General features: G+C 38.8%; 8 protein-coding genes across 11 annotated transcripts; 5 read left to right on the forward strand and 3 right to left on the reverse strand.

Annotated features, from left to right (window-relative positions):
* The first annotated feature begins 92 nt into the window (after positions 1 to 92).
* Positions 93 to 2931, forward strand: LOC108859594 (cell wall protein RBR3). 2 transcript variants are annotated; one of them, XR_001950501.2, is made up of 6 exons: positions 93 to 943; positions 1141 to 1198; positions 1278 to 1395; positions 1497 to 1614; positions 2048 to 2180; positions 2372 to 2931. XR_001950501.2 is itself a non-coding variant. In XM_018633503.2 (5 exons), the coding sequence occupies exons 1-5, from the start codon at positions 221 to 223 to the stop codon at positions 2099 to 2101; spliced, it is 1071 nt and encodes a 356-aa protein (XP_018489005.1). In that variant the 5' UTR covers positions 93 to 220; the 3' UTR covers positions 2102 to 2341. The 2 variants fall into 2 exon arrangements, 1 of the variants encoding a protein (XP_018489005.1); XM_018633503.2 differs by lacking the exon at positions 2372 to 2931 and having other exon boundaries at positions 2048 to 2341.
* Positions 2932 to 3596: 665 nt separating this feature from the next.
* Positions 3597 to 6703, forward strand: LOC108863065 (uncharacterized). The gene is made up of 3 exons (XM_018637370.2): positions 3597 to 4386; positions 4477 to 4644; positions 4984 to 6703. Exons 1-3 carry the CDS (start codon positions 3853 to 3855, stop codon positions 6577 to 6579), a joined length of 2298 nt encoding a protein of 765 aa, XP_018492872.1. The 5' UTR covers positions 3597 to 3852; the 3' UTR covers positions 6580 to 6703.
* A 32-nt stretch (positions 6704 to 6735) lies between these two features.
* LOC108863066 (UNC93-like protein 3) lies at positions 6736 to 9408 on the reverse strand. Its single transcript, XM_018637372.2, has 10 exons — positions 9163 to 9408; positions 8754 to 8911; positions 8609 to 8672; positions 8411 to 8524; positions 8263 to 8307; positions 7797 to 8038; positions 7611 to 7701; positions 7389 to 7501; positions 7151 to 7274; positions 6736 to 7046 (listed from the first exon to the last, which is right to left on the reverse strand). Exons 1-10 carry the CDS (start codon positions 9331 to 9333, stop codon positions 6864 to 6866), a joined length of 1305 nt encoding a protein of 434 aa, XP_018492874.2. The 5' UTR covers positions 9334 to 9408; the 3' UTR covers positions 6736 to 6863.
* Positions 9409 to 9638: 230 nt separating this feature from the next.
* LOC108857357 (60S ribosomal protein L35-1) lies at positions 9639 to 10773 on the forward strand. Its single transcript, XM_018631336.2, has 4 exons — positions 9639 to 9788; positions 9884 to 10019; positions 10259 to 10415; positions 10511 to 10773. Exons 1-4 carry the CDS (start codon positions 9785 to 9787, stop codon positions 10583 to 10585), a joined length of 372 nt encoding a protein of 123 aa, XP_018486838.2. The 5' UTR covers positions 9639 to 9784; the 3' UTR covers positions 10586 to 10773.
* A 1912-nt stretch (positions 10774 to 12685) lies between these two features.
* On the forward strand, positions 12686 to 14837 carry LOC108860604 (exocyst complex component EXO70H1). The gene has a single exon (XM_018634470.2). The coding sequence runs from the start codon at positions 12817 to 12819 to the stop codon at positions 14692 to 14694; it is 1878 nt and encodes a 625-aa protein (XP_018489972.2). The 5' UTR covers positions 12686 to 12816; the 3' UTR covers positions 14695 to 14837.
* Positions 14838 to 17055: 2218 nt separating this feature from the next.
* LOC108861784 (probable pectate lyase 4) lies at positions 17056 to 19243 on the reverse strand. Its single transcript, XM_018635736.2, has 5 exons — positions 18846 to 19243; positions 18221 to 18572; positions 17672 to 17882; positions 17495 to 17563; positions 17056 to 17402 (listed from the first exon to the last, which is right to left on the reverse strand). The coding sequence occupies exons 1-5, from the start codon at positions 19069 to 19071 to the stop codon at positions 17166 to 17168; spliced, it is 1095 nt and encodes a 364-aa protein (XP_018491238.2). The 5' UTR covers positions 19072 to 19243; the 3' UTR covers positions 17056 to 17165.
* Positions 19244 to 19613: 370 nt separating this feature from the next.
* Positions 19614 to 23906, reverse strand: LOC108861783 (phosphatidate phosphatase PAH1). Of its 3 annotated transcripts, none has more exons than XM_018635735.2 (11): positions 23632 to 23901; positions 22004 to 23250; positions 21329 to 21936; positions 21187 to 21260; positions 21002 to 21086; positions 20763 to 20849; positions 20568 to 20640; positions 20414 to 20457; positions 20179 to 20307; positions 19992 to 20093; positions 19614 to 19896 (listed from the first exon to the last, which is right to left on the reverse strand). In XM_018635735.2, exons 2-11 carry the CDS (start codon positions 23238 to 23240, stop codon positions 19843 to 19845), a joined length of 2493 nt encoding a protein of 830 aa, XP_018491237.1. In that variant the 5' UTR covers positions 23241 to 23250; positions 23632 to 23901; the 3' UTR covers positions 19614 to 19842. The 3 variants fall into 3 exon arrangements, 2 of the variants coding, with proteins under 2 accessions (XP_018491237.1, XP_018491236.1); XM_018635734.2 differs by having other exon boundaries at positions 22004 to 23330; XR_001950903.2 differs by lacking the exons at positions 19614 to 19896; positions 19992 to 20093; positions 20179 to 20307 and having other exon boundaries at positions 20723 to 20849; positions 22004 to 23330; positions 23632 to 23906.
* A 1678-nt stretch (positions 23907 to 25584) lies between these two features.
* Positions 25585 to 27223, forward strand: LOC108861785 (protein CANDIDATE G-PROTEIN COUPLED RECEPTOR 7). The gene has a single exon (XM_018635737.2). The coding sequence runs from the start codon at positions 25678 to 25680 to the stop codon at positions 27004 to 27006; it is 1329 nt and encodes a 442-aa protein (XP_018491239.1). The 5' UTR covers positions 25585 to 25677; the 3' UTR covers positions 27007 to 27223.
* Positions 27224 to 27315: the final 92 nt, after the last annotated feature.

A 27315-nucleotide genomic window follows, 5' to 3' on the forward strand; every position in this document is an offset into this window, starting at 1 on the left:
AACCAATGATCAATTCGTAATTGAAAAGAACCGCTTAACAACTTAAACCAGGTTAGTAATACTGGTTTAGAAAACCAGGTCAAACCAGGTCAGGTTAGGTGACAAATTAAACCTGGTTTACCAAGCAGATATACCGGTTTAAGACGGTTTAAACGCGGGAGAGAGTGTGAATTTGAATCACTCTAACTTTCCCACCTTGTACAGAGCACGCTTGCTTCCCATGGCGTCGTCGTCACGATCGTTGGCCTCTTCCTATACCTTCGATGACAAAGATCTAGAAGACGCTGATCTCTGGGCGGTTATCGATTCCGCCGCAGCTTCTCTCGCTCAGAAGAATCCTACTACTACTAGTACTACCTCCTCCTCCGGGAAATCTTCGAAACCACTCGCTGTTAGGTATCCAAACTTCAATTCCCCTCCGACGCCTGTTTCCAACGCTCCTCCGCCGTCTAAGCTTCTTCTCCAGGTCGCGAATCATAATAACCCTAGGTCACACGAGGAGTCGCCGCGCCCGAGCAAAATCGCCAGATCTCGCGTCTTGTGCGAGGTGAACAGGGAGAGTAGTAGTAGTAGTCCGACGGCTCTCGTTACTACGACGTCGCATCGGAGCTCGAATCCGATTATCCATTCCACGAAGTTTTCTTCGCCGGAGAGTTACTATTCGCCTGGGATCAGGCAGTCTACGGCCTTACCGGAATCACCGCGTCCTATGGCTCTTGTTACGACGGCGAACCGGGATTTGACTCCGGTTAACCACTCTACGAAGTTTTCTTCGCCGGAGAGTTACTTGTCGCCTGGGATAAGGCAGCAGCAGTCTACGTCCTTATCGGAGGTTTTTTCTCCACCGTCGAGGAACGATCCCGTTAACGAGATGAGGCATAGTTTGTCAGGGAGCTTTCCTTCAGCTGCTCTTTTCAAGGAGTACCAGAACACAGCTATGGCGGTAGGTACTTCGATTTGCTCTAGATACTTCATACTATTCTGTTTGATTCCGATGCATTGAAGGTGTTTGATGAAATGTCATGCTGTGTGTTTGTATGATATAATCTAACCTAAGCTAGATCACTAATGTTTATGTGCTTGTGAAAGAGATGGATGTTTGATATTATTAACATATATGGCTTCATTCAATTTTTACAGATTCTAGAGAAATCTGATTACACGATGATCTCCGGGAAAGCATATATTAAGAAGTCAGGTGAAGATTGGTGCTTATTGTTATAATCTAATCATATGACAGTTGTTTTGATGCTGCTGTATCTTAATGGAATGTGAAGGTTGGAGGAAGATATCGTTTTACTTCAATGTGTCTTACGAAATAAGGGACAAGAACATTGAGTTTGATGAAAACAGAAACGTCCAGCGTGCTGAGTTCATCGTCCGAGCTATAATGCAGTAATGTTCTTCTTCCTGCTTGAATTTGAAGGTGGTTTTTAGAAGATAGTTTGCAGTGATCAATTGCTTTTTTAACCTTTTGTTTTTATGGGTTTTCTCAGAGGAGGAAGATTCGCTGATGGATGGGGCTCTTGTGAGCGACGTGAGAAGAAGTTTCTCAAACCAAATCATGATATCCCCAGTACCGCAGAGACCAGAGCCAAAAACAGAGCTTGCCAGGTAATCTTTATCATCTGATGTTTTTGACTAAGTTGCAGTGTCATTTGTCACAGTCTCACAGAATGCTTATTGAATTTGAAACATCTGCATGACAAGTCAGTGTAATAAAGAAGCTTAGAGAGAATAATGTGTACCTTAACATGTACAGGTTTAAGCCTAAAGATCCTGCATATATGAAAGGAACTGTTGAGCACACTGATATCTTGCTCTTTACCATCAAACTGAATGCTCGTTACAAAAAAACATGGGTCTTGCATAGTGTTTGATTAACAAGCTCTGTATTAAGGAAACTAGGAAATGAAACACATGAACTATAAGAAACTTGTATTTACGAGTTCAAAGTTGTATAAACCCATATTGGTGTGTTCCTAGATTCAATGTTCGTTGTGTTATGTTCTTCCTAATGCTCTAAGAACCTCTTTTCTTCATGTAGGATCTTCTAGGAATCGGTGAATACCGAGAAAGCTCTACTGGGTTTCCACGGTGATCAGACGTCATCAAATGTGTTTCCCGACTTCATCAGTACCAAGCTAAACAATCAAAACAACCAAACCAAGATCGATAAGGTATGCCTCTTCATTGATTTTCGTGGATTTAAGTCTTGACTTCACAGGAAGAAAACGAATGAAAAACTTGGTTGTAATGGATTATGATTTGTGTCAAAGTATATTACATCTTAATCAGCAAAAACATATATAACATTCAAATTACTAATCATTATGCTTTAGCTCTTTCGCTTAATTATTCCCATCTGTAGAACCTATATACACCAACACCTGCATGGGAAAAAGTGGCTTATAAATTCATACCACCTCCATATCGTTAGCAGCAACTAGCAAGATTGCAACATGCTAATCCATAAGGTAATCTGATGCATCTCCATATCATTGCGGTTTAACGATTAAAGCAAATAGATTGTTGTTGTGGTAGTTCCGCATTTCTGGTATATAATTTTAATAAATGCGATTGATAAGAAAATTAAAAGCCGTATAAGAAGAGGGAATTAATATTCAGATTTCAATTCATTTTAAAATGATTTTTGTGTGGCACAGAAAGTTGGATCCATCAATGAAAATACAATAGGTGTACAAGTACCAAGTATATGATAGTGTAGGACCTTAATGATAATGCTTTCAAATTCCCTGACGAAGAGGAAACAATGCTAACCATGAAGCGTGCAGGCTTGTTATAAATGCTCTCTACTTGAACTGTTGTTGACGAGACTAATGTTTTTTGAGATTTCATACGGCTTTCTTCTTCTTCTCTTGTCTCATTCCATAATCAATTTTTTTGATTTATCATTCACACATTACCTTTTAGTTCCGTCGACAGAATTTCAAGTTTAATCAACAAAACTCTTAATAAATAAAGTTTAAATAATACTCCCTCTGTTTTTAAATAATACATGTTTTGAGATTTTCACACTTTTTAATAAAACATATTAAAACTTACTTATTAATGCATAGTTTTTTGTTATTTTATATTTCCTATATTTCTAAACCAATAAGATTTCAAAAAATGCAATTAATGTTTTTGAGATTCACAATTTTTCATAATTAGTTGACAAAAAGTACATTGAAAATATGAAATATACATCTTTTTGAAACAAAAAATTTTCCTAGAATATACATCTTTTAAAAACAGAGGGAGTAACTTCAGAACTCGTCAAAGATAATATTAACAAACTCTTCGAGAAACTTAGAGAGTTCTGAAGAACTACTCTGGTTTGCTTTGTAGTATGTAACAGCAGGTTTCACTCATTTCCCACCAACCTATTTGGTTTAAACCTTACCAAATTGTATACATACCGGTTTATTTAGTTACCTAGAGAATAGTAATGAAACAAGTGCACAAAAAAAAAAAGAATTCGAACTAACACTAAGAGTGTAAAACCATTCAACCATGGGCATGCCCAAAACTCAAATATCTAAGAAAATTACCTGCTTCCCCTTAGACATATAGCATTGCCTTAACCGAAACCAAACTGATGTATCACAAAGTCTTGTTTGGTTTGTTTTGGTTTTGGTCCCATTACTACAAAGATATAGAATATGAAAATACTTGGCGCTAAGAGACAGCTGCTCATAACTATTAACTCTTTGACGTTGCCACTTTAAATCCCATCACTTATTTATACGTACTCTTCTTGTTCACCATAACCTTCATCTCATCATCTTTGCTCAAACAAACAAAAACACCAACACATAGATATCCACAAAACAATTCGTATAAAAAAGAATGCGTGACACAACATGTCTCGAGCGACTCAGCCTAGCTTTGAGAACCGCCTTGGCTTGTCTCATCGTGAGCTTGACCACTTTGTACGGTCCCAAACCACTAAAACACTTGACAACGTTTCCAGCCTTCTCTTACCTGACCACAATCTTAATCTGGCTATCCGACGCCGAACCAACATACGGCGAAGTTCTCAAATCCTGTGTTGACGTCTCTTACGCCACTTTTCAGACAACAGCCATTCTGCTTGTGAGTGTCTTGGTGGTTGGACCAGCATCTCTAGGAAATAGCTTGGTGGCTCCAGTTGCTGTGGCTGTAGCTTCATTCATCGTGGCTTTCCCAGCGTCCACGAGTCTTTTAACCAAACGAATTGCCTTTGGGCAGATCGTTTTAGTCTATGTGACTTTTGCCGTGTTCAATGGAGAGGTGGCTCATGTTTTCATGCTTCCCGTTCATGTGGCGGCTAGTACAGCACTTGGAGCCATTGCTTCTCTACTCGCCGTGCTTCTCCCGTTTCCAAGACTGGCTCATAGTCAGGTGAGTCTTGCTATATTTTGTTTTTAACCTTTTTTTTTCTAATATGACGATAACTCAGAAAACTTACCTCGGGTTTTAACTTGTTTGCAGATGACCAAAGGTTGCAAATTATATGCTGAAAATGCTTTTGAGAGGTTGAATGTGTTCGTAGAGGTCATGATGGCTAGAGACAACACCACAGCTCAGGTGTTGATCACAAAGGCCGCTTCATTGTCTGCAGCAGCTAGACACACACTCAAGAGCATCAAAACACACCATGTAAGACAACCAGCTTAATAATATTGAATCATAAATTTACACCAAAAAGAAATATTGAATCATAAATCTCATAAATTTGATTTTTTAGAATTTTGTTTTGTCACAAAAATAACACTCAAAAATAAAAATCACCAAAATAACATTTAGTCATTTACTAATCAATAAAAACAGTAAATTAAACATTACAACTCTAATCACTAAAAAATAAATTTAAATATATAGATATATTTATACTTTCACCTTTTAATAACATACTATTTTGAGATTTTTTTTCTTTCTTCTGTGCTAATCCTTTTTTAAAATTCATTGGTTGCTGACAAAAATTTAATTATGTAACAGGAGCGTCTTGCATGGGAGAGACCGGATACAAGATTCTTGAAAAGGAAGCAGAAGCATCAAGGGGAGAAACTACAAGCCACAGAGTTTCTGATGAGAGGGATGGAGATAGCGTTGGGATCTTGCAGTTCTTTTCCTCTCGGCATGAGCCGCGATGAACTGACACATCTTTTAGAAGCTCCCAGAACACATATCGCTCGTGAGCCAGCACCACCTACTGTCAAGCCTGAGGACAAGCAAGCTGGTTCTCTTTCTACTGCAGCTTTACCTGTTAGCTTCTTCAGGTACTGTGTGGAACTCTTCAGAGGTGATGTCTTATCTTTGAGACAAGACAGTAAATGCGTAGAGAGTGAGAGGGATACTCACCAAGGAGACAAAGGGTTGCCCATGACCAAAAGGGTTTTGGATTTTCTCTCTGTCTGGATGGCTAGAGAAAGGTTTGTTTTTGCATTCAAGTGCTCAATTTCTCTAGGCCTTGCCGTGCTGTTTGGTATACTGTACAACAAAAAAAACGGGTACTGGTCGGGTCTAACCGTCGCCATTAGTCTTGTATCCGGCAGGCAAGCGACACTAACAGTAGCTAACTCTCGTCTGCAAGGAACAGCCATGGGATCAGTCTACGGTCTGTTATGTTGCGCTATTTTTCAAAGACTAGAAGAGTTCAGGTTCTTACCTCTGCTCCCTTGGATAGCTGCCACTGTCTTCATGAGGCACAGCAGAGTCTATGGCCAGCCTGGAGGAGTTACATCCGCCATTGCAGCGCTGTTGATACTAGGAAGGAGAAACTATGGAGCTCCCACTGATTTCGCCATCACTCGGATTGTTGAAGCTTCGATAGGGTTGCTCTGTTTTGTCTTTGGGGAGATTCTTGTCACCCCTGCGAGAGCATCGACTCTTGCAAGAACCGAACTCTCACACTGTCTCGACGCGCTCGTGGATTGTATCCGGTCATTGGTTCTTTGCTCTGAGCAAAAGAAGAAGATGCCATTGTCGGATTTAAGAAGCAAGCAGGCGAAACTCAGCTCTCACGTTGAAGCATTGGAGAGGTTTACATCAGAAGCGTTGACAGAGCCTAATATACCGTTCCTCCACCCTCTCAACGCGGTCAGTTACAACAAGGTTTTGGTTTCTTTCTCCAAGATATCTGATCTTTGTCTCTACGTTTGTGATGGTCTCACAAACCTATCTGGAGGAGCTCAACCATCGCTTGAATATCCTTGGGAAAACATCACTCAGGACCTGAAACTCTTCCAAGAAAAGCTTCAATCTTCGGTGAAATGCTTAGATACCAAGACTCGAGCAAGACTGCAAAAAGAGTTGCGGAAGAGAAAGATATGCCATGATGTTGAAGCAGGAACAGCAGCATCAAACGACAACCACTCAAACATGGAGTTAGGTCCAAGCCAAGATGATGCAGAGAAGTTTTCAGATTCTTTTGTAAAACTACTGAATGAAGCAACAGAGAAGACGAGTGGTAGCACAGGTGAAGAGGCGGTGAAGAATGAGACTACTCTATGTCTGAGCAGTCTAGGTTTTTGCATTAGCAGATTGATGCAAGAAACAGTGTGTATTATCACAGAAATAACCCATAGAAGTTGATTTTCTTAATTACGTTTAGTAACAACTATAGCATCATGTAAGAAAAGATGAGGTGATTTGGATGTACAAAATCAATGTAAGCCAGAGAGATATTTATAGCAAAAGGAGGTACTTTGTTTCTCTATTAATGCAACAAGACATAGAAAGCAATTTAAATGGTGGAAACTACAGAGAATATTTATTGCACAAATTACAAAAACAAGTAGAGTTCTTTACAGTTGAATTGGGGATAGTGTTTTTTTAGCTTGAGTTTGTCTTAGGACGTGAACAAATCAAAAGCATCATCATTCGTCGCGTGTAAACACACTCTCGACTTTAAGAGCTAAAACCAAGAAAGAGAGGAGAGAAACACAGACCATAACAAGCATCACAATGACCATGGCTTGCAATGATATATATGGGCTTAGGAAGAACACAATCGCTATCGATGCGCTTTGCCATACTTTTAGCTGCGCAAACGCTCCTTCCTGTTTTCCATAAGTCAAAAGAAAAAGTGTATTTGTTTTCATGTATATGTTTCAGTGAACCAAGAATAATAATAATAATAACAAATGGTTTTGTTGATAATCACCGTGTCATGTTTGAAGAGTAACGCGAGAAGAGCACTGATTTGAGTGTTTAATATTCCATCACCGATGCCTAACACAGCCGCCATTACAAGTGGGTAAACTGTGCCAAGTACTCCGCTAGTTGTCCTGCAACATTATCAAATATCATCACACCATAGCTGAGTTCCTTTAAAAACCATTGCACTAAAGCACTAACAAAAGGAGTTACAGAGTCACATAGGGGGGAACAAGCAAACAAACCTGTAACCAAGAAGAAGCCAGAGAAACACAGAAGCTTGAGCAACAGCTCCACCAGAAACTATGAAGGTGATTGATGACAGACCAGAGGTAAACCGTCCAGCGGTTATTGAACACTAAAATGGTTTTCAATAAGATTTTTAGAAAAAAAGGATTAAGCTCACAGAACCCACGCCTATAAAAGCTAACAACAGGATGACTTTTGGCTCTTTCGTTTAAACTTACAACTGCGTCAAGAGCTCCGTAGACAGCCATTGCCCCGCCAACACCTGAGACACCAATCGCAGGTGTGACTATTTCCTTTGTAAACTCAGCCCTATTAACAGGAAAATTATTACTTCATTTGTGCTATTCTTGTGACAAGACATGAAAAAAGAGGAATGCATATATAGTTGGTTGAGAGAGACATGCCAAACAAATGCTTGTTGTAGTCCTGAGTATGCAAGGAGTGGGACAATCAGTAGCATCCGTACGTCGAGCAAAGGAGTGATTATCATCCTTGGAAGAGAAACCAAGGAATCAACTAAGCCCATAGAAGAACCCACAGGTTCTTTTCCATCTTCTCCGTCAATTTTTCTAATGAAGAACATTAGTATAGTTCCAAATGTCATAATGAGGAGGAACACCAACAACAATAAGGTTGTGCTTCCTTCCTACATTCACTCAACAAGAAGAGAAAAAAAAATGGTGGAGCTACCCAAGTAGATGAGAATGTGGGTAGCAAATTCAGCTATTCAATACTTCTACTTATGTATATATTAATGAGGTGAAATAAATTTAACCTATATCAACAAAAAGAAAAGTCATAATGAATATATATGATACTTAAAACTCTGACACATGCTAAAAGATTGGTGTCAACACCAAAAAGAAAAACCTTTCCATCTTTGAGCAATGTAAGTGTAATGAGATTCCCAAACAGCTGCAAAAAGATTGATGCGCAATATGTCAAAATTTAAAGTAAGTGCATAGAAGATTCTGAGCTAAGGAGCAAATTAGAAAGTATAATGAAAGAAGCTATCTACCTGGTGGCAGGCAAAGACAGCCCAAAACTCTCCATTGAAGACACCAATTATTGATCCTTCATGCACATTATGATCTTTAGCATGACTTCTCGCAATTGATGTAAGGTATGTTCCCTAATACAGTAAAAGAAAATTTTGAGTAAAGGTCTTGAAATCAACTACATTAGATTTACACATTGAAGAAAAAAATAGTGGCACCTGGCCAACCCATATTATGGAAGCTGCAAATCCAAGGTATAAAGAGGCTGGCACCATAGTGATCCTGTAACCGATAACATATGTCAAGGAAGAAGTGATGAAAAGATTGTAATGAAATACAAGAGAGGAGATGGGGAATAAATACCATGATGGCTTCAGATTAGCGGCAACGAAGAGCCAATACCCTGAAGTTCCTAAAATAAGAGCATTCTTTGATCCCATTAAGCGGACAACCAAAGAAGCAACCATGGAGCAAAACATGAAGGACACGTACAATATCCCTAGAGAGATTGTTCCCAAATCCTGAAATAACCAAACAACTCAAATATATCACCGAACTAAGACAAAACCGTGTCTTAATCTTGAACACATTGTAAACCCACATAACTAAGATAGATTCCGACAAAAATCTTCACTGGATCCTGATCTCAAATTGTAATGAAACTATAACATCAATCAGAAACTCAAAGCTTGTAGCTTTCTTTCAGCTGATTTTCCAGAAAAAAGAAAAAAAAAAGAAGCAAAACTAAAAAAAATTGAAGATGAAGGGCAACCTTATTAATAGTCGTTTCGAGGTTCTGAGCGGCACCGAAGGCGAGGAAGATTAACAAAAAGGAGATACTAAGCATATGAACATCTCTTGTGTAGCTCTTCCCAGCTCTTACTTTCCGATCCTCACCAGAGACCAACACCAACGGCGCCTCCTCGTCGTTTCGAGAATCCATCGCCGAGAACGATGTCGGAGTTACCTACAGTGAAAGTCAAACCATGGGGGAGAGAGAGAGTGAAAAGCCTATATTGGAAGAACATAAATATCTGGTAATGATTCGGTACAATGTCGGTTTATTATGTTCCCGTATTGTTTCAAATTACGGTTTTTTTGATGATCGGTTTATTTTGAATTTGAGACCCAACAACGATTTTCTGTTTGGTTCCCGCGAAAAACAAATAAAACCCACACAAAATTGGTTTCTTCTTGGGTCTGTAAAGGCCCATTAAGGATTCTTTAAATGGGCTTTAGTCGACCCACTAAGGAGACTCGAGGGTTTTGTAAGCTCTCTTCGAGTTAAACGAGGCCCTTATATACATAAACCACCTAGGGTTTCTGATTCTCCCAGCCAATTTTTAAAAGAGAGTAGTAGCGGCGCAGCAAGGTGAACACGAGTGAAGCTCACGATGGGTATGGCGATGAATCGTGGTTTTGTTAATTCAGATTCGTTAGGAGGGATGATTACGTCTGAATCTAATGTTGTTCTGTGTTGTGTTGGTTGTTAGCGAGGATTAAGGTTCACGAACTGAGGGACAAGTCGAAGAGCGATCTCCAGAATCAGCTTCAGGATCTTAAGGCTGAGCTCGCTCTCCTCCGTGTCGCTAAAGTCACCGGTGGTGCTCCCAACAAGCTCTCCAAAATGTACGTACACTACTATACTATATATACAAAAACTTTAGATTTCGAATTTAGCTTAATCTTGTTACAGTTTAGAATCTGAAATGAATCAAATGCTATTGTTCTCTTGATTCTTGTTGTCATAAGCTTTTGCTCTTCCCTAGTGAATCAGATCGTTTATCCCTATCTTATAACATTTTGTGCTTGGGCTTTGTTTCTCTGTTTAATCTAAAAACTCTTCTTGTGTGTTTTGTAATAAACAGCAAGGTTGTCCGCAAATCCATTGCTCAGGTCTTGACAGTGACATCTCAGAAGCAGAAGTCTGCTCTCAGAGAAGCATACAAGAACAAGAAGTTCATTCCTCTTGATCTCCGTCCCAAGAAGACCCGTGCTATCCGCAGGCGCCTCACCAAACATCAGGTATGTCCTGTTTCTTTTTTTCGTGTCTATGATTGTTCATTTTTCCCAATACTGTGTTCTCATGGATTTTTTTATATCTTTGTTGCTTTTTGCAGCTCTCGTTGAAGACTGAACGTGAGAAGAAGAAGGAAATGTATTTCCCAATCAGGAAGTACGCCATCAAAGTTTAAGTTACCTGTCCTTCTTAAAAAAATATTTCTACTAGAAACTCTGTTTCAGCTTTGTTGTTTGATGGAAACTTGTTTTTGTTCTTCACTTGTGTCAGCAAAATGGATCTTGGTTCCTATTGATGTTTTGACAATTCTATCTTTGCAAGTTTTTTTTTGCTTAGTGAAAAAAAACACACGCTTATCCCTAACCTTCTTGCTATTTTGGCTCTAATTCCTTAGTTTGAAAACTTATCCAGGTCAGGTTGTTCGGTTAGTTATCGCTACAAGTCAACTGTTGTTATAAACTTGTCTTTACAATCAAATTATGTTTTGAAAGCAGATGTTCACAGTGCTACTCAGGTTATCTAGAAACAAATGATGTTAGTTTTTCATAACTAATAGCTAGATTACTGAAGACGAAGCGTAAATCAGAAGTCGAAACCATGATACACATCGTCTGCGGTCAACATTCTTCTTTGTAATTTGTACATGTTTTGGCAAAAGAATAAAATACGACCACAGTGGGAGTACGACCTTTTGATCCGAAGTCAAACGCGCTAATCCACTGCGCTATGCGGTCCAAGTGTTACAATGAATCGGTGATTCTTTATTCTTGTATTTTTAAAACCTTGCGTGAAAGTCGATAGCATTATGACAAATTTGTCTAAATAGTATGCCATAAACATTAATAAAACCTGAATACACATAAAAGGATCATAAGTCTTTGAATATTCAGGAAATAAAAGTCAATTGCATTATGAACTAATGCATGATGTTCTTGAAAGCGTAATTACTCCTTAATTGGAATGTCAATCTTAATATTTTTAATAATTGATTTGTCCCTTTGTTTCAAACGTGCGTACTTTGCGTGTACGGATTGATGATCGAAGAACAATAGCGTAAACTCTGGAAGATTATGTAAAAGGTTTGATAGTAACAACCCAACAACAATATTAATCCTCGGAATAACGTAACTGAGCCACCAATCTGAGGTGATCAATATTGCGACATGAATGTGAATGTGCACCAAGGCCTAAGGTGGTGTTAGTTTATGGCAGTAATTAATTAAACTGCGTTCCTATTCTCTTCGATTTTCACAACTGATTTGATCAAAGTAAATTCTAAATACTATCTTCCAAGTAAGCTCATAATTACGACGAATTTCCGAGAGTAGCCATGCATGAAATGTTGTGTTGAGTGTGTACATGCATATATATATTGGTATTCAAATACACTAACTCGTTATTCGAAGAATCATTGATAGAAAAACAAAAAGAAAACAGACAAGATAATGTTCCGACTCTTTTTATCGTCGAAGTGAACTGGCATTAGATGGTTTTTGTTACGGCGAAGGTATCATGGTGGCTAGACCGTGAATCTGGACATATCTATAGTTCAACCACAATGAGTTTTCAATAAAAATAGTACTGTATTAGGTTTGTTGTTGCCGGGTTTCAATTTGACGACTAATTACAATAATATAATAATCAAATCTTGATAAAACAAATATATGTCAACATATATGCATCGCTATTTGATCTTATCACGCCTTCGACCTCCCGAATATCCAAAGTTGAATTCGACTGTTGATGAAAGGAAAATCTAATCACAAATTCACAGTCATTTTCAGAAACCGAATGAATCTGCATATAGGCTAATCTTATTCAATGCATAAGCTATACCCCATTGTTGACATACCCAAAAAGCTATCTATAACACAGTTGACACGTGGTTGAAGATATATTAATTAATTTGACTATCGAAATAACCACAAGTTTAAAATCATTTCAACTTGTTATAGATCGAGGCATTTTTTTACATGATCGAGATGCATCCATTGACATTTTGTTTTTATCATTTTACTTTCCGAGTTATGTTAATATTATAATTTGTGTGAAACAGATTGTCTCGAGGACCATCGACAAGTAACGTAAATTCAAGGTTGTAATTGACGGTTAGTTCATGGGTCAGGATCAAGGTCAAGCATCCACTCTACGTTCAATATTACACTATCAATGATTTCAAGAATTTGGGGAAGATACGTAAAAACCATGCAAAGCCCACTACACTGTAGGCCCAGAGTAAATCAATTCAGAAAAAGTCAAAAGTCAACAACAACTTTCTCCGTCCCTTCCCATCCACAAGTTTAAACGACGCCGTTCGAACATTGTTGTTTCCTATAAATACTCCCTTTGAATACTCTCCCTCATAAATGTTCACAACTTGCATCATCATTAGTAAAAATTTCAACGATGAGAAACTTATGCTGCGTCGCCAAAACGTCGTCGGACCGTCAACCTCCTCTGACTTTAACGCCAAGCCAGAGTTTGGAATTAGCAGCCGTCTACAGAATCATCGAATCTGCGGCCGACGTAATCGAGAGATGGAACACAGAGACTTCCACTAACGTCAAAATCACTTCTATGTTCTACGAGAACAAAGAGGAAGCCATGTTGTTCATCCACCGAGTGAAAGATCTTCAGAAGACGATGGACTTGCTAGCGAGTCAGGATGCAAACTCCGAGAGGCTCGTGAGAGCTCAGAGACTGATGGAGATCGCTATGAAGAGGCTTCAGAAAGAGTTTTACCAGATCCTATCCATGAACCGTGCTTACCTCGATCCAGAATCCGTCTCTACTCGATCTTCGCTAACCTCAGAGAGATCATCTAGCTACTTAGACTTCCCCGAGGACGAAGATTCATCACACACGGCTGGTGTTGACTCAATAGTTGAAGTTGAAGAGGCTTCAAGTAACGTCATGATGGACTTGAGATCAATCGCTGAGTGCATGATCGTTTCCGGCTACGCGAAGGAGTGTATTAGCATATACAAAAGCATCAGAAAGTCGATCGTCGACGAAGGTGTTTACCGTCTCGAAGTGGAGAAGACGAGTAAAGCTAAAGCGAAGAGAATGTCGTGGGAGGAGATGGAGTTGAAGATCAGAAGCTGGTTAGAAGCGGTGAGAGTCTCCATGGAGACACTCTTCAAAGGAGAGAAGATTCTTTGCGATCACGTCTTCGAAGCCTCTGATTCAGTTAGAGAGTCTTGCTTTAGTGAAATATCTCGAGAAGGTGCGATTCTTCTCTTTAGCTTCCCGGAGACCGTTGCTTTCAGAGCAAGCAAGAATAAGAATCCTCCGCCGGAGATTATTTTCCGGCTTCTCGACATGTACACCTCCGTCGCCGGAAACTGGCGAGCTATCGAGTCTATCTTCTCCTTCGAGTCTACCTCCGTCGTGAGATCCCAAGCGCTCAAGTCTCTCGTCTCGCTCAGCGAATCGATTCGATCGCTCCTTCTTGATTTCGAATCAAGAATCCATAAAGACTCCTCCAAGGTGGTGGTTCACGGCGGAGGAGTGCATCCTCTGACTCTCTCAGTCGTGGATCACATCTCTCTCCTCGCCGATTACAGCGACGTCCTCGTCGACATCCTCGCCGGATCTCCTCCGCCGGACAGATCACTGATCCCGGAGTCTTACCTCAACGTATCTGACTCCTCTGACGACTCGCTAGCCACCAGATTCGCGTGGCTTATCCTCGTCCTCCTCTGTAAAATTGACCGTAAAGCGAATCGCTACAAGGACTGCTCCGTGCAGTATCTCTTCCTCACAAACAATCTCCATCACGTGGTCTCACGTGTTCGCTCCTCCTCGAACCTGAAGCGGCTCCTCGGCGACGTCTGGGTCAAGAAGCACGTCGCTAAGATCAAGCAGTTTTCAGACAGCTATAAGAGGCTTGCGTGGGGACCAGTGTTAGCTACTCTACCTGAGAGTCGTGGCATGGAGATGTCGGCTGAGGAAGTGAAAGAACGGTTTGAAAATTTCAGCGAGGGATTCGAGAGGGCGTATGGTAAGCAATGTGCATGCGTCGTACCGGATATAGAGTTACGTGATGAGATAAAACTGTCAATAGCGAGAAAGCTGGTGCCAGTTTATCGAGAGTTTTACAACACGAGGAGGTCTGTTATCTTGGCGGGAGAAGGTGGCGTGAGAAACTTGAGCTCGGTTGTCAGATTTACCCCTGAAGATATTGAAAACCATTTGTCTGATCTGTTCTCGGGGGAGGGTATTTCCGGGAATTCGTCTGTCTCTTCTCCTTCGTCTTGTCGGTCACGGCAATCAACATCCTAAAGTGATTTTTTTCTTGTCTGTAAAAGGCAAACACTGAATAGGGTCATGGTACTCTGTTTTTTTATTACCTCAAGAGGAAGGAGTGATTGTTGACAACGAGGAAAATCTTGTCTGTACTAGTATCTAATGATGTAATGATTGAGATGGTATTATTTACTCATATTGATAATCTTTTTACACAAAGTGATACTCATATTGATAATTCTGAGAAACTTTAAAAAGGTTTTTCACCACTAATTATGCTCTTAAATTCTCCTAGAATTGATCTCATATTTTTCGAGAAAAGAGATATGTATGTGTCCATGAGAATGACACGTGAAGAGAAAGGATGAGTCAAAGGTGAAGGCTATACTACTATGCAATACAACTATACAAGTATACTTGTTCTTTTAAGTTCTTGATGGATGTGATTATTAGTCTTTGGTCCATTGATGGTGGGTGAGGACCGTGTGATGTATCAAGAAGAACTAAAGTTAAGTCACATATCATGATTTGTTGAGACTAGGCATACTTATAGAACAAATCAACGAAACGCGACTTGACAAAGCAGAAGAGCCACAAGTTCTGTAAATTCATGTCAAATTTCACCTTTAGATTGTCATATCAGAACATCCCCTAGTCTATATTTGAGAAGTGATTTGCCACATGTCTTCTCTACAATAGTTTTCACAAAAAAAATTATGACGTGGCTATTAAGATTGATGACATGTCACATGGTTAAATATGACATGGACAATTACATTTAATACTAATATATATTTTTGGAAATTTTTTTAGAATATGGCAATACCTCATATATTACATTTAATATTGATTTATATTTTTGGTAAACTTTGTAAAATATGGTAATAACTCATAAATCATCATTAAAATAAATATATTCAAATATGACATTTTGAATTTCGAAATATTATATAATTTTACTTTTATAATTATAAAATTTTTATTATCTAAAATTTTCTGAATTAAAAAAAAATCGTAATATCATTAGTTTCTTTTAGATATCTACAAATAATATAAATATTATTTAGTTTTAATTTTTGATAACTATACAATTTTATATGATTTTTAGTAATTTTGTACAAGTTGATTTAATACATTTAACCAAATGAAATAAATAATTTGTTTATCTAAGATTTAAACTTTATATATATACATATATATTCTTAAATATAATTTAAAATTAAAAAAAATATTTTCTCTTAATTTTATGCTTAATTAATGATATTTATATTAATTATTGGTCAAAATAATAAAATATGATATTAATAAATTATGTTTTAAAATATAAAATTTAACTTTTACAAAATTCATCACTACACATGGTGCAAGAAAATATCTAGATTAATAATTGTGACATGTCTACTAAAATTGATGACATATCTTATACATTAATATGATATGGACAATTATATTTAATGTTAATTTATATTTTTGGTAAACTTTTTAAACTATGGTAACTCATATATTACATTTATTATCGATTTATATTTTTGGACTTTTTAAAAATATGGTAATAACTGATAAATCGTCACTAAAATAAATATATTCAATTATGGCATTTCAAATTTAAAATATCATTTAAATTAAAAATATTTCCAAATATATACATATTTTTATAAAATTATAAAAATTAAATCATAAAATCAAATTAAAACGTAAAATCATTAGTTTTTTATATATATCTATAGATTTTATAAATATTGTTTAATTTTAATTTTTGACAATTATGCAATTTTACATATTTATTTAATATATTTAATTAAAATAAATAGATAGAAAATCTACCTATGATTATAATTTTATATATATATATATATATGCACATTCTTAAATATAATTCAAAATAAACAAAATTGTTTTTATCTTAATTTTAATGTTCAGTGAAATCAAATTTATATTAAAATATTGATAAGAAAAAAAATTTATAATATTAATAAAAAATAAAAAATAATTTATATTTATTTATTAAAAATATTTTAAAATTTTTTTACTGCACATGGTGCAGGAAAACACCTAGTTTCATTTGAATTGCCAGTAATATAAACGAGTTACGAGTTTGGCAAACCAATACTTATCAAATTATAACATTATGGTGAAATTCCATTTTACTCAAGTTGAGTATGCCCTACGTGTACGTGTATTCTTTGTAACTCACACGTTGTGCATTCTTATAATTCATCATTGAATAAAGAACATATACATATTCTTATCTTGTGATCATCGACTTATTCAGTCTATTGTTCTATATTTCTGGAGTTACCAGCTAACCCCAAAATTGTTTTCTATTTAATTTGTTTAGCTTGTATCTTGGTATCATGTTCTGCATCCATAATTTGGTGTTGTCTGTGGAATGTCATAAGTTTTATAATCCCAAAACTCGAAATTAAAAGTGAAGGAAGAAGATACAAGCATCACACAATAACTTTCGACCACTGCCTAGTAATCCAAATCATTGTAGTAAGCAATAGTTACGCTGTGGTTGGAAGTTGGTCAGGTGGAAGCGGAAGGTTCTGCCAGCCGGTCGAGTGTTTAATATATTTCTTGAGTTTCTCTGTTGAAGACTCGACGGTCCATCCAGAATAGTGTTGAGTCGGAGAGAACACGTGGTGCTCTTTGTCGTGGCTAAGACACGACTTGGCGCCGTTCAAGAACCAATCCCCTTCTGATCTTATAAAACCAGCATCGGCTTCCTCTTTATCCGCAGCCTAATCACCAAACAAAAAAGGTATATATAACCTTATAACCAAACAAATAGTAGTAATAGTTTAACAACCGAATGAACACAATCTAGATTTACCTTCTCAGTGATGTACTTAAAGACGGTCTTCTTCTCACCAGCTTCATATATGTTGCACTGAGAATATACCTATATATCACAATAACCTCAAAAATTAATGAATCATATAAAATCTATGATGGCAAAATCAAAATTCAAAAATATGTGTATATATGATTTATTTTCCCGGTGACGGACCTGAGACTCAACGCCGGCTCCAACGGCATAGATGGACCAATGACGAGTGTAGTTGTTGAAGAGATGGACTTTTGCGAAGCGAACACGAGGGTGTCGCTGACGTGTACCGTCGAAGAAGCAGTGGTGAATCGTAACTCTAATGCATCGGTCCGTCACGTGACTTGGGTCCGCGCCAATCAGCATTGTCTTGTTGTGGTTCACGAAATGGCATCTACCCATTTTATTGAAATAAATTAGCACAGCGGATATACTCCTCAGTTTTTAAAAGTTACATGTTTTACCTTTTTCACACATATTAATAAAACATATTAAATTTAGTACTAAATGTATATTTTTGTGATTTTTTATTTTCAAAAAATCTAAACCAATAAAAATTCAGTAAATACTATTAATTGTTTCAAAGTTTATGATTAATCATTATTAGTTGATAAAAATTACATTAAAAAGTAAAAAATGTATCTTTTTGAATTAAATTTTTATTCTAGAATATAGATCTTTTAAAAACGGAAAGAGTAGTTAATTGCTAATACTAATTAACTTTATACGAACCTTGAGACAGTGATGTCAGTGCTTTCTCGTGTGATATCAATCAAACCATCATGGTAATTCTTGAGAGTACAACGATCGATCCAAATGGTGCTTGATTTTGGTTTGATCTGAATAGCGTCTGCGTCTGGTCCTACACCACCTTCGAATTCAAGGTTACATATTATAACGTTTTCACTTTGTTTTAGCCTTAACCCTTTCCCCGTTATCTTCACCCTTTGACCTCTCCCGTCTACCGTTTTGTGCGATGATACGTTCACGAACGAAGATAGATTGATCGTTCCCGACACATCGAACACAATCCACAACGGTTCTGGCCTCTTACAAGCCTCTCTTAACGATCCTGGACCTTCATCTACAAAAAGATACATACGATTGCGTTACCCCTTAAACATAAAGTGTCCAAGTTCTGTTAAACAACGTCTATATATAGATACCAGATTAGTATTTATTAATTTGCGAAAATGAACCAGACTCTTGAATTCACGTCACAAGCTTTGATTTCAATATAATACATGACACAAAAAATATTATGTATATATGCAAAAAACAACAACCTGTTTGGTCCTAAATTTAAATTTTATTAACAGAAAGATACAGTAAAACAAAACTGAAAGAGGGAGTTTACCAGCTAAAGAAGTGACGTGGCAAATCGGACCATTAAGACCACCAACGGCGCCGCGGCCGAAACCTTCGGCCTTTCCGGCGAGGCAGCGGAGGCTTGAGTCTACGCCGCAATAAGGTTCCACCGTCATGTGGGGAGCGGAAGGTGAATATGAAGATGGAGGAGCTGTAGACGGTGGGAAAGGGGAGTTGTGGTGATGGGATCTGTGAAGACCATGTAAGTTTCCCATAGCTTACTTATACTACTGATAAATACCGAATTTAATTTTGGACAGTTTCAGTTTTTGTATTTTTGGGGAGTTTTGAGATATAATTACTCTTTGTTGCAACTGAAACTCACCATTGATGTTAGCTTTTGTTGGAACTGTGCAAGGAGAATCATTGATCTTTTGTCCTCTCCTTTTTTGTTGCTGCCGACAGTAGCTTTTTAAACAAAAATATATATTTTGGGATTTTTTTTTAAAATATTTTAGCATGATGTATGTACTTCCTTTTTAGAGATTTTTTTTTTTCTAAAAAATATTAAAGCTATTATTTAAAACATTTATAAAGTGCGAACCGGCCTGACACACCAAATACAACTGTTGCCAAACCGAATTTCTTTTCCAACCAGCATCATTTTAAGACAAGGGTTAAACCCCTAACTAATAAATGAGCTTTACATACCATACTTTTCATTATGTTAAAATTTTCTTCTTATTGTATTTGAACTCTTTCAATAAAGATAAGTGTTTTGATATGGCTCCTAATTTCTCTTCAAAGTATCCTTTTATCTGTTGTCATTTCGTTTTTAGATAAGTAAAAAGCTTAAAAAAAAAACAAGGATCTTATACATAACATTTGTCACATCTTATATATCGTTCTTTCCCCTACTATATCAATTCCTACATGAGACATTACGAAAAAAGACACAAGTCCCATATCTTTCTAAGAGGCTTACAAAACTCCGATCATAGAGTTTCCACAGGCACCGTGTTGGACACCATCTGCAGCTCATTTCTTCAGTCAACCTCCTCTACTGGTAATTTCCAGAAGTTCCATGGGTTATAATCTTCCTGTGGATGTGTAAAGCAAACACAATTGAAACTATTAATGAATCTATACATTTGGTTTGCTAATAAAGGCTGCTGCTTCTAGCTTTTAGTTTTACCTGCTCAACAAGCGAAGTTGGAGGAAACATGTCGTTGACTAGTGTATGAAGTGATGTGTACGATTTCTTGACATCTATGCGATGTCCTGTTGCTACCTCTCCCTGATCATTTTTTTTTGATAAAAAGCACAAGAGTCTCTCACAGTATATTCCAACAAAATAATCAACCATGCATGTCAAGATTTACCTTTGGGTTGATTATGAATATCTTTCCCTTGGGGATTCCGAGTTTCCTGTAACTCAGTTCATCGGTGTCTCTGTTCCCAAATCCAGCGTAGAACGGGTTGTAATCCTTTGGGAAGAGTTTCCTGATATCCTGCACCATTACATTTGTAAACTTGTTCTTATTATCTAAAGATATACCACTGGTTTTAACCGTTCTCTCTTATGTCCTAAAAAACAAGAAGATAAAAAACTCTTACCTCCAAACATGCGATCTTGAATTCGTGTGGTGCTCTTCTTATCACTGCAAAGCAGTTATGAAGTATATTAGTAAAATAATAAAAGATTCTTATAATGAATTACAAGTATGTTTAACTTGCTACTAATGTATCTCCCAAGGCATTAAGATTAAACCTTCACGGTACAATGCTGGAAACAGTCCGTCAGGTGAAATGACTACAGGACCGTTCGGCAGAGCTTTCCCGTCCTGCAAGCCAGCCGGAGAGGAAAATCCATATGAAGCAAATAAACAATCTCCTAACAAAAAGTTATAGATAGCCCTCACTCACATGGCATCGGTTTTCAAAGGTAACAAAATCTCAGTCTCACCTGCTTTAGATTATTTAAGAAACTTCTTGTTAGATATGCCTGAACAATGGCACGAGCGCTCAGAAACAGCAGCTGGTATCCATTCTCCTGAATAAAATACAAAGCATAATGTGAGATCCATAATTACAGGGTGCAGACTTGAACAAACTGTATCTTACATAAAGCAGAGTAGTGGATCTCATGTTCTACCAAACTAAAGTGCAAGAAGCGAGACTTGACTTAAAACCTTGAAAATTTACCTTAATGGCGGAAAAAAGCTTGGCCACACCAGACTGTGTCCAGTCTTTTCCAACCAAAGGCATGAACTGACCAAGCACATCAGATCTGCAAAATAAAAAAGATCATCACATTGGCATAAGTCTAGATTATTACAATTCTAATATGAAAACAAGTTAAGTTACAAGTAAGGATTCAAAAGTTGTACTTAGTTATAGTCCCATCAACATCTGAAATTACAATCTTGGTGTCCCATCTCCACCGGTAAATATGTGCATCAACCTAGTTAAAAAGAAAAACAAAGTTAGAAGAATATTCCATTTGAAGTAATGTTACTAGTAATAACAAACCTGTTGTGTTCCAAGAACTCTCGTGGAGAAACTAAAAGTGATCATATTCTGACCATCTTTCAGGTTCAGAGACGCGATCTGTTCATTGGTAGGGACATTGGTTCTCACAAGCTGTCTACGCGGAGACTCATGGCGGCTCTCCGCGGCTGACAGCACCTCCGGCGAGTTCTGCAAGCCAGGTTCAGAGTCAACAAACAGATCTTCTTCGCTCGAGGAGTTACTACTCGTGTGCTCGATCGTCTTAACCCTTCTAAAAGGAATAGGCCAGAGTCTCCATCTTCTTCCAGACGAAGAGGGAGTTGTTACTGCAGCAGTTTCATCATCCTTGGGTTTGGTGGATTCGTTTTTTTCCTCCACGGAGATCACATCCTCTGGCTGAATATCTAAGTCTAGATCGAACACAGCTTTTCCAAGTATGATTCGAGCAGCTTTCTTCCATGGCATGTACGTTTCTCTGATCCTAACAACTAGATTTTCACTTTCGAGAATCGATGTTGCCGAGTTTTTATACTCTTCAATGGAGATCAGATGCGTATTAAAGACTTCAGAAGCTGCGGTGAGTCCCATGCCTTGACGAAGCTCGTCCTTGCAAAGTGATAACTCATACTCTGTAAAAGATAAAACCACCGTTTTAAAAATAATGCATAAAACTAAATGTGAAAAAGAGTTACTTACTCATGTCCACACTGGAAGTTGCAGCCACTGAATCACTAGTGTTCTGTTTAGATGGAGTTGTTAGTTGCTCATCGTCCTCCCTCGTTGAATCTATAGAGACTCTCTCTGAAGCTTCTGACTCTACTGTAACCTCGCTCTCCTGGTTGTCAATCAAGATGGCAGTAGCTTCTGCACAAGTTATTGTCTGTTCATCTTCACATTCTGACTCCGTATTAGCATTAACAGATTCCTCAGTTATTTTCACTTCTTCTGTTGTTAATTGGGTCGTACAAGATTCAGAACCATCATCAACAGAAGTATTTACTGTTTCAACAGCCACTTCATCTTCACCTCTAACATCTTCCGTGATGATAGTAGAAGCTAGCTCCTCAGACATCACATTCTCACCAGGCTGTGACAGCTCCAAACAGCTCCCAACAGTATCTCTTTCAGCATCATCATGAGTCTCTTTAACGGTGATATCACGAGAATGGGTGTCGTCTACTTTGCTGATAAACTCAGCCTCCCAAGAAGTCTCAGAGGAAGCAAACTCAGTATTACCTTCACAAAACTCAGTCCCATCACCAGGAGCCAAATGAAACTGAGGAGTATTCAACCTCAGATTCTCAGCCTCCCGTTCCGCCGCTGATACAGGAGCCGTCAGTATACGTCCATCAACACTCACCAACACCACCTCAGAATCCGACCCTTGAGCCTCCCCATAACTCTCCACATTCAAATTATCAAACCGAGCACTCCCGTACTCAGACGGAGAAGGCGGATCATCATCATCATCATCCTGGAAATCATAATACCTCCTATTACAATCAGACTCAGTCCTATCAAGCCGAGACAAAGAGTTGAAACCCTCTCGTAACCTATCAGCACCAGCGTCGGATAAACTATGCTCAAGCCTTAGACCCACGCCGTTGTCACTCTCAGAGTTAGATATCAAATTACTGGTGTCGTTAGCCGCTGCAGGATCAACCTCTCTGATGAAATACGCTTCCCCGGAGTTATCGAGATACATGTGGAAGTCAGCCTCGGTGCCGTTCACGGAGATCTTCACGAACTTCTCGGCTCCTTTGAGAACGCCTTGGAACTTGCCGAACCTGACGTACCAGGGCGTGCTCCTGAAGGATCCGTCTTGTTGTTGGACAACGATCACATCGATCGCACCGCCGAAGGGGTGAAAGGGTGTGGCGACGGAGTAAACGCCTTGAGAAATCAAGCTCCCGAATCTTCCGACCAGACTCATTTAGTTGAAGCTGAGACAAGACCGTTTAAGTTCAGTGTCCTAATCATATACTAGACGGAGAAAATTAAAAAAAGGTTCGTGATTTCCAGCCTGCAGATGGAAGAGAAAACAACCCAACAATCCAAATTTAGAGAATCCAAAATCAAATTAAAAACTAAGAAAAGAAAAGAAACCCAGCAAATACAAGTTTCCGACCAGGCTTGTCCGATTTCGGACATTCAGTGTTAAGCGGTTTCAGAACTAAATTTTAAGCAGATATAAATCAAAACATGGGTTTTTAATTGTCGGAGAGATGTAACAATATGGGATGATCCACATCCACTGTCTAAATCGCGAAGAGTCGGAAATCGCGAAAAACGTAAATGATCAAGGTTTCGAATTTTAAACTTACAGATTAGGAACTTTCCAGCGGAGAATCCGAGAAAACTAAACACCGGCGGAAATAAACGATGAATCTCGCTGCTCAACAAATCGATGTGTTAATGTGAATTTTCTCCTATTCTATCAATTGCATTGAGTTTTTTTTTTGTTTTTCCTTTTGTGTGAGCAGGTTGAGAAGACTTTTCTTTTGCTTCGTCGATTGTATTTTACTGGTGTGGGTGGATTTTCCGAGGAAGAGAGGAAAGATGCTTGTTTGGATAACCAGAAAACAAAAATTAAAAATCAAATCCGCTACGGTAAGAGAGACTGTTATATAGATATGTCTGTGATCGGAGGGAGAATTACGAGAAGGGTCTAGGGTTTTGTCGTGATTAGTTGATCTTTTGGAGGGTACTATTGATATTCCTGTAAATTACTCATGTGGCTTAATATGCTCATGAGAGTTTCAAAAAAAAAAAAAAAAAAGGCTTAATATGCTCATGAAAATTCGATTTTTTTGGTTTGCTTGGGATATCCATAGACGCCAGTCAAATCCGATTAGTTTCTGGTAGGCCTGGGCATTTTACCCGGACCCGAGGACCCGACCCGGAACCGACCCGAAAATACCCGACCCGGAACCGACCCGAAAAATTATAAGTATTCATATGTGTCTTTTTATTTTGGACCCGCGGGTCTTGGGTAAGACCCGGACCCGACCCGAGACCCGATCGGGTACCCGAAATACCCGAGATTTATTTTATATATTAGGTATATTTGGGTGATTGGGTATATTTTTGGTATTTCTAATCTTTTTTTAAGTTTTAGGTTCTTATTTTCGGGTATAATTTCAAATTTTGAGTGTAATTTTAGATTTTCAGAAAATATAATTTGGGTATTCAGATATTTTTTGAGTTTTCAGGTCTGATTTTAGGTAAATATTTGGGTACTTTTACGGTTTTTTGGGTACTTTTCGAGTTTTCGGGTCCAGTTTGGGTATTTCGAGTTTTTTGGGGTTTTATATACCCGAACCGACCCGGATCCGAACAATACCCGAATATTATATGTGTTTTACGGGTACTAAAATTCTAGACCCGAACCGACCCGGACCCGACAAGACCCGACCCGGAACCGACCCGAAAATTATAAATACCCATATGGGTCTAATTTCCGAGGACCCGAAAGACCCGGACCCGACAAGACCCGACCCGAACCCGACCCGAAGACCCGGATGCCCAGGCCTAGTTTCTGGAGACTTTTTTGTGACCTAACCGGTTAGTTTCTGAAGATTTGATCACTTACGCCAGTCAAATCCGATTGTTTGCTAGGAAAGTTAGATATATTAAACAGGGTGTGTTTGTTTGAGGAAAATATAACCCTTTTTTGGGGATCGAAACCTATCTTTGTAAGCATCAACTGTTTAGCTTATCGTTGTCTTTAACTAATACATGAATTTAACTTTTTCAAAAAAAAAACTAATACATGAATTTATTGCCTCGATATCAACCTTTAGACCGTCGCACCTAACTCGTTTCCTTAAGCATCGTTCACAAGTGTCGTAACGTGATTACAGTTTCACCTAACTCGTTTCCTTAGAGAGACATCATTATCAGGCCCCGCTATGGTGGTCGCTCCGATAATTTTATATGCAAATAATAAATACCACTTTAGTATGTCAGATACAGTCATGATGTTTTCTATGGATTGTTGTATATTATTAGTTCACTTTTTCCTTTCTCTCTTTTTAGCCAAATACAAAACTGTTCCAGATACGATGAAGAAGAATCTAAAAGAAAAAGAGATGAAGAAGACAGGTGCAACGCACGTGTTACACATTCTCCTTTGAGTTTCCTACCAGAGATACAAACCGTTCTCTTACTCTCCTTACATTTATCTCGATTAGAGAGGCCCAATGGAATAATGGGCTTGGACTAAAGCCTGGTCAATCAACCAGAACTCTCCCGACAACAAAACGACACCGCAGCTTCAAATCGGGTCAAACGCCATTTCCGTTTCTTCAAGGGGAAACCAAACGAGAAGAAGCATCATCTCTCTCTCTACTCGACTGTTACGCCGCGAAATGACGAGATCACCCCTCTTCGTCTCCCTCCTCATCCTCCTCCTCTCCGCCGCAACTTTCATCACTCGCGCATCGGCGGAGATAAAGTCTCTCACGATCTCCGACGACGACAGACCGATGATCCTCTTCGAGAAGTTCGGATTCACACGATCCGGCCACGTCAGCGTCTCCGTCTCCTCCGTATCGGTAACCTCCCCTACGTCCGCCACGATCCCGGATCCGTCGCGGCTAGGTTTCTTCCTCATGTCGGAGGAATCGCTTCTCCAGGTCCTCCTCGAGATCCAGCAAAACCCTAGCTTCTGCGTGCTCGACTCCCCCTACGTCCTCCAGCTCTTCACGTTCCACGATCTCTCCCCTCCGCCGAGCTCCAAGTTCGAGCACTTGTCCCCTGTGGCTTCTCCGGACGAGTACTCTCTGTTCTTCGTCAATTGCGTGAGGGATACGAAGATTTCGATGAAGGTCCGAACGGAAATGTATAACCTAGATCCGAACGGGTCGAAGGACTACCTCCCGGCCGGTTCGACCCGATTACCCGGGTTGTATTTCTTTTTCTTCCTCGGTTACTTAGCTTTCCTCGGTCTCTGGGGGTATGTTTGTTGGATTAATAAACGAGTCGTTCATAGGATCCACGTCCTCATGGCGGCTCTTCTGTTAATGAAGGCTTTGAATCTGATCTGCGCTGCTGAGGATCAACACTACGTGAAAGTCACGGGAACTCCTCACGGATGGGATGTCTTGTTCTACATTTTCCAGTTTATCCGCGTGGTTCTTCTCTTCACGGTGATCGTGTTGATCGGGACTGGGTGGTCGTTCTTGAAGCCGTTCTTGCAGGAGAAAGAGAAGAACGTGTTGATGTTCGTTGTTCCTCTCCAGGTTCTCGCCAATATCGCCTCCATTGTGATCGGAGAGACGGGGCCTTTTATTAAAGATTGGGTGACGTGGAACCAGGTGTTCTTGCTTGTGGATATAGTGTGCTGTTGCGCGATCTTGTTCCCTATTGTATGGTCCATACGTTCGCTGAGGGAGACTTCGAAAACCGATGGGAAAGCGGCGAGGAACTTGGCGAAGTTGACTCTGTTTAGACAGTTTTATATTGTTGTCATTGGGTACTTGTACTTCACGAGGATTGTAGTGTTTGCGTTGAAGACGATAGCTGCGTATAAGTATCTGTGGGTGAGCAATGCGGCTGAGGAGATTGCGAGTCTGGCGTTTTACGTGGTGATGTTCTATATGTTTAGGCCGGTTGAGAAGAATGAGTATTTTGTTTTGGATGAGGAAGATGAAGAAGCTGCGGAGCTGGCCTTGAAGGAAGATGATTTTGAACTCTGAAGAATCAGATCAAGAACTTTCATTGACTATACAAAGCCGACTTTGAGGAGGTTTGCTTTCTCCTTTTTTTTTTTTTCTATTGTTACTTTCGACTTCAAAGTAGTTTATTTGCAAGGGGAATAACCCTGTATGTAGTAGTACTCTCTTACATTGTAAAAGATTGTTTGTCCCTAAGACTGTTTTTACTTGTAAGAAAGATTAGTGCATCTGTTGTTCAGTGTGTGTATTGCCGTTAACTGAGCCGCTTTATCCACTCCCTAGTTCGATAACAGGTCTATTGAGCTTGAATATTTTTGGTTTTGCTCAGTG

Source organism: Raphanus sativus, chromosome 5 (assembly GCF_000801105.2).
Source record: "Raphanus sativus cultivar WK10039 chromosome 5, ASM80110v3, whole genome shotgun sequence".
NCBI lineage: Eukaryota > Viridiplantae > Streptophyta > Magnoliopsida > Brassicales > Brassicaceae > Raphanus > Raphanus sativus.

What these genes read in the sequence shown, in the direction of transcription:
- LOC108859594 (XM_018633503.2), top strand. Translation starts at nt 221, where the DNA reads ATGGCGTCGTCGTCACGATCGTTGGCCTCTTCCTATACCTTCGATGAC. An exon ending in ACCAGAACACAGCTATGGCG is followed by an intron (nt 944 to 1,140) that starts GTAGGTACTTCG and finishes CAATTTTTACAG; the next exon opens with ATTCTAGAGAAATCTGATTA. An exon ending in AGCATATATTAAGAAGTCAG is followed by an intron (nt 1,199 to 1,277) that starts GTGAAGATTGGT and finishes TGGAATGTGAAG; the next exon opens with GTTGGAGGAAGATATCGTTT.
- LOC108863065 (XM_018637370.2), top strand. Translation starts at nt 3,853, where the DNA reads ATGCGTGACACAACATGTCTCGAGCGACTCAGCCTAGCTTTGAGAACC. An exon ending in CAAGACTGGCTCATAGTCAG is followed by an intron (nt 4,387 to 4,476) that starts GTGAGTCTTGCT and finishes ACTTGTTTGCAG; the next exon opens with ATGACCAAAGGTTGCAAATT. An exon ending in AGAGCATCAAAACACACCAT is followed by an intron (nt 4,645 to 4,983) that starts GTAAGACAACCA and finishes ATTATGTAACAG; the next exon opens with GAGCGTCTTGCATGGGAGAG.
- LOC108863066 (XM_018637372.2), bottom strand. Translation starts at nt 9,333, where the DNA reads ATGGATTCTCGAAACGACGAGGAGGCGCCGTTGGTGTTGGTCTCTGGT. An exon ending in TCGAAACGACTATTAATAAG is followed by an intron (nt 8,912 to 9,162) that starts GTTGCCCTTCAT and finishes TGGTTATTTCAG; the next exon opens with GATTTGGGAACAATCTCTCT. An exon ending in CATTGCTCAAAGATGGAAAG is followed by an intron (nt 8,039 to 8,262) that starts GTTTTTCTTTTT and finishes GAGTGAATGTAG; the next exon opens with GAAGGAAGCACAACCTTATT.
- LOC108857357 (XM_018631336.2), top strand. An exon ending in CCCAACAAGCTCTCCAAAAT is followed by an intron (nt 10,020 to 10,258) that starts GTACGTACACTA and finishes TGTAATAAACAG; the next exon opens with CAAGGTTGTCCGCAAATCCA. An exon ending in GGCGCCTCACCAAACATCAG is followed by an intron (nt 10,416 to 10,510) that starts GTATGTCCTGTT and finishes TGCTTTTTGCAG; the next exon opens with CTCTCGTTGAAGACTGAACG.
- LOC108860604 (XM_018634470.2), top strand. Translation starts at nt 12,817, where the DNA reads ATGAGAAACTTATGCTGCGTCGCCAAAACGTCGTCGGACCGTCAACCT.
- LOC108861784 (XM_018635736.2), bottom strand. Translation starts at nt 19,071, where the DNA reads ATGGGAAACTTACATGGTCTTCACAGATCCCATCACCACAACTCCCCT. An exon ending in CCACGTCACTTCTTTAGCTG is followed by an intron (nt 18,573 to 18,845) that starts GTAAACTCCCTC and finishes ATCTTTTTGTAG; the next exon opens with ATGAAGGTCCAGGATCGTTA. An exon ending in GAGCCGGCGTTGAGTCTCAG is followed by an intron (nt 17,564 to 17,671) that starts GTCCGTCACCGG and finishes TGTGATATATAG; the next exon opens with GTATATTCTCAGTGCAACAT.
- LOC108861783 (XM_018635735.2), bottom strand. Translation starts at nt 23,240, where the DNA reads ATGAGTCTGGTCGGAAGATTCGGGAGCTTGATTTCTCAAGGCGTTTAC. An exon ending in AACTTCCAGTGTGGACATGA is followed by an intron (nt 21,937 to 22,003) that starts GTAAGTAACTCT and finishes TATCTTTTACAG; the next exon opens with AGTATGAGTTATCACTTTGC. An exon ending in TCCAGCATTGTACCGTGAAG is followed by an intron (nt 20,458 to 20,567) that starts GTTTAATCTTAA and finishes ACTGCTTTGCAG; the next exon opens with TGATAAGAAGAGCACCACAC.
- LOC108861785 (XM_018635737.2), top strand. Translation starts at nt 25,678, where the DNA reads ATGACGAGATCACCCCTCTTCGTCTCCCTCCTCATCCTCCTCCTCTCC.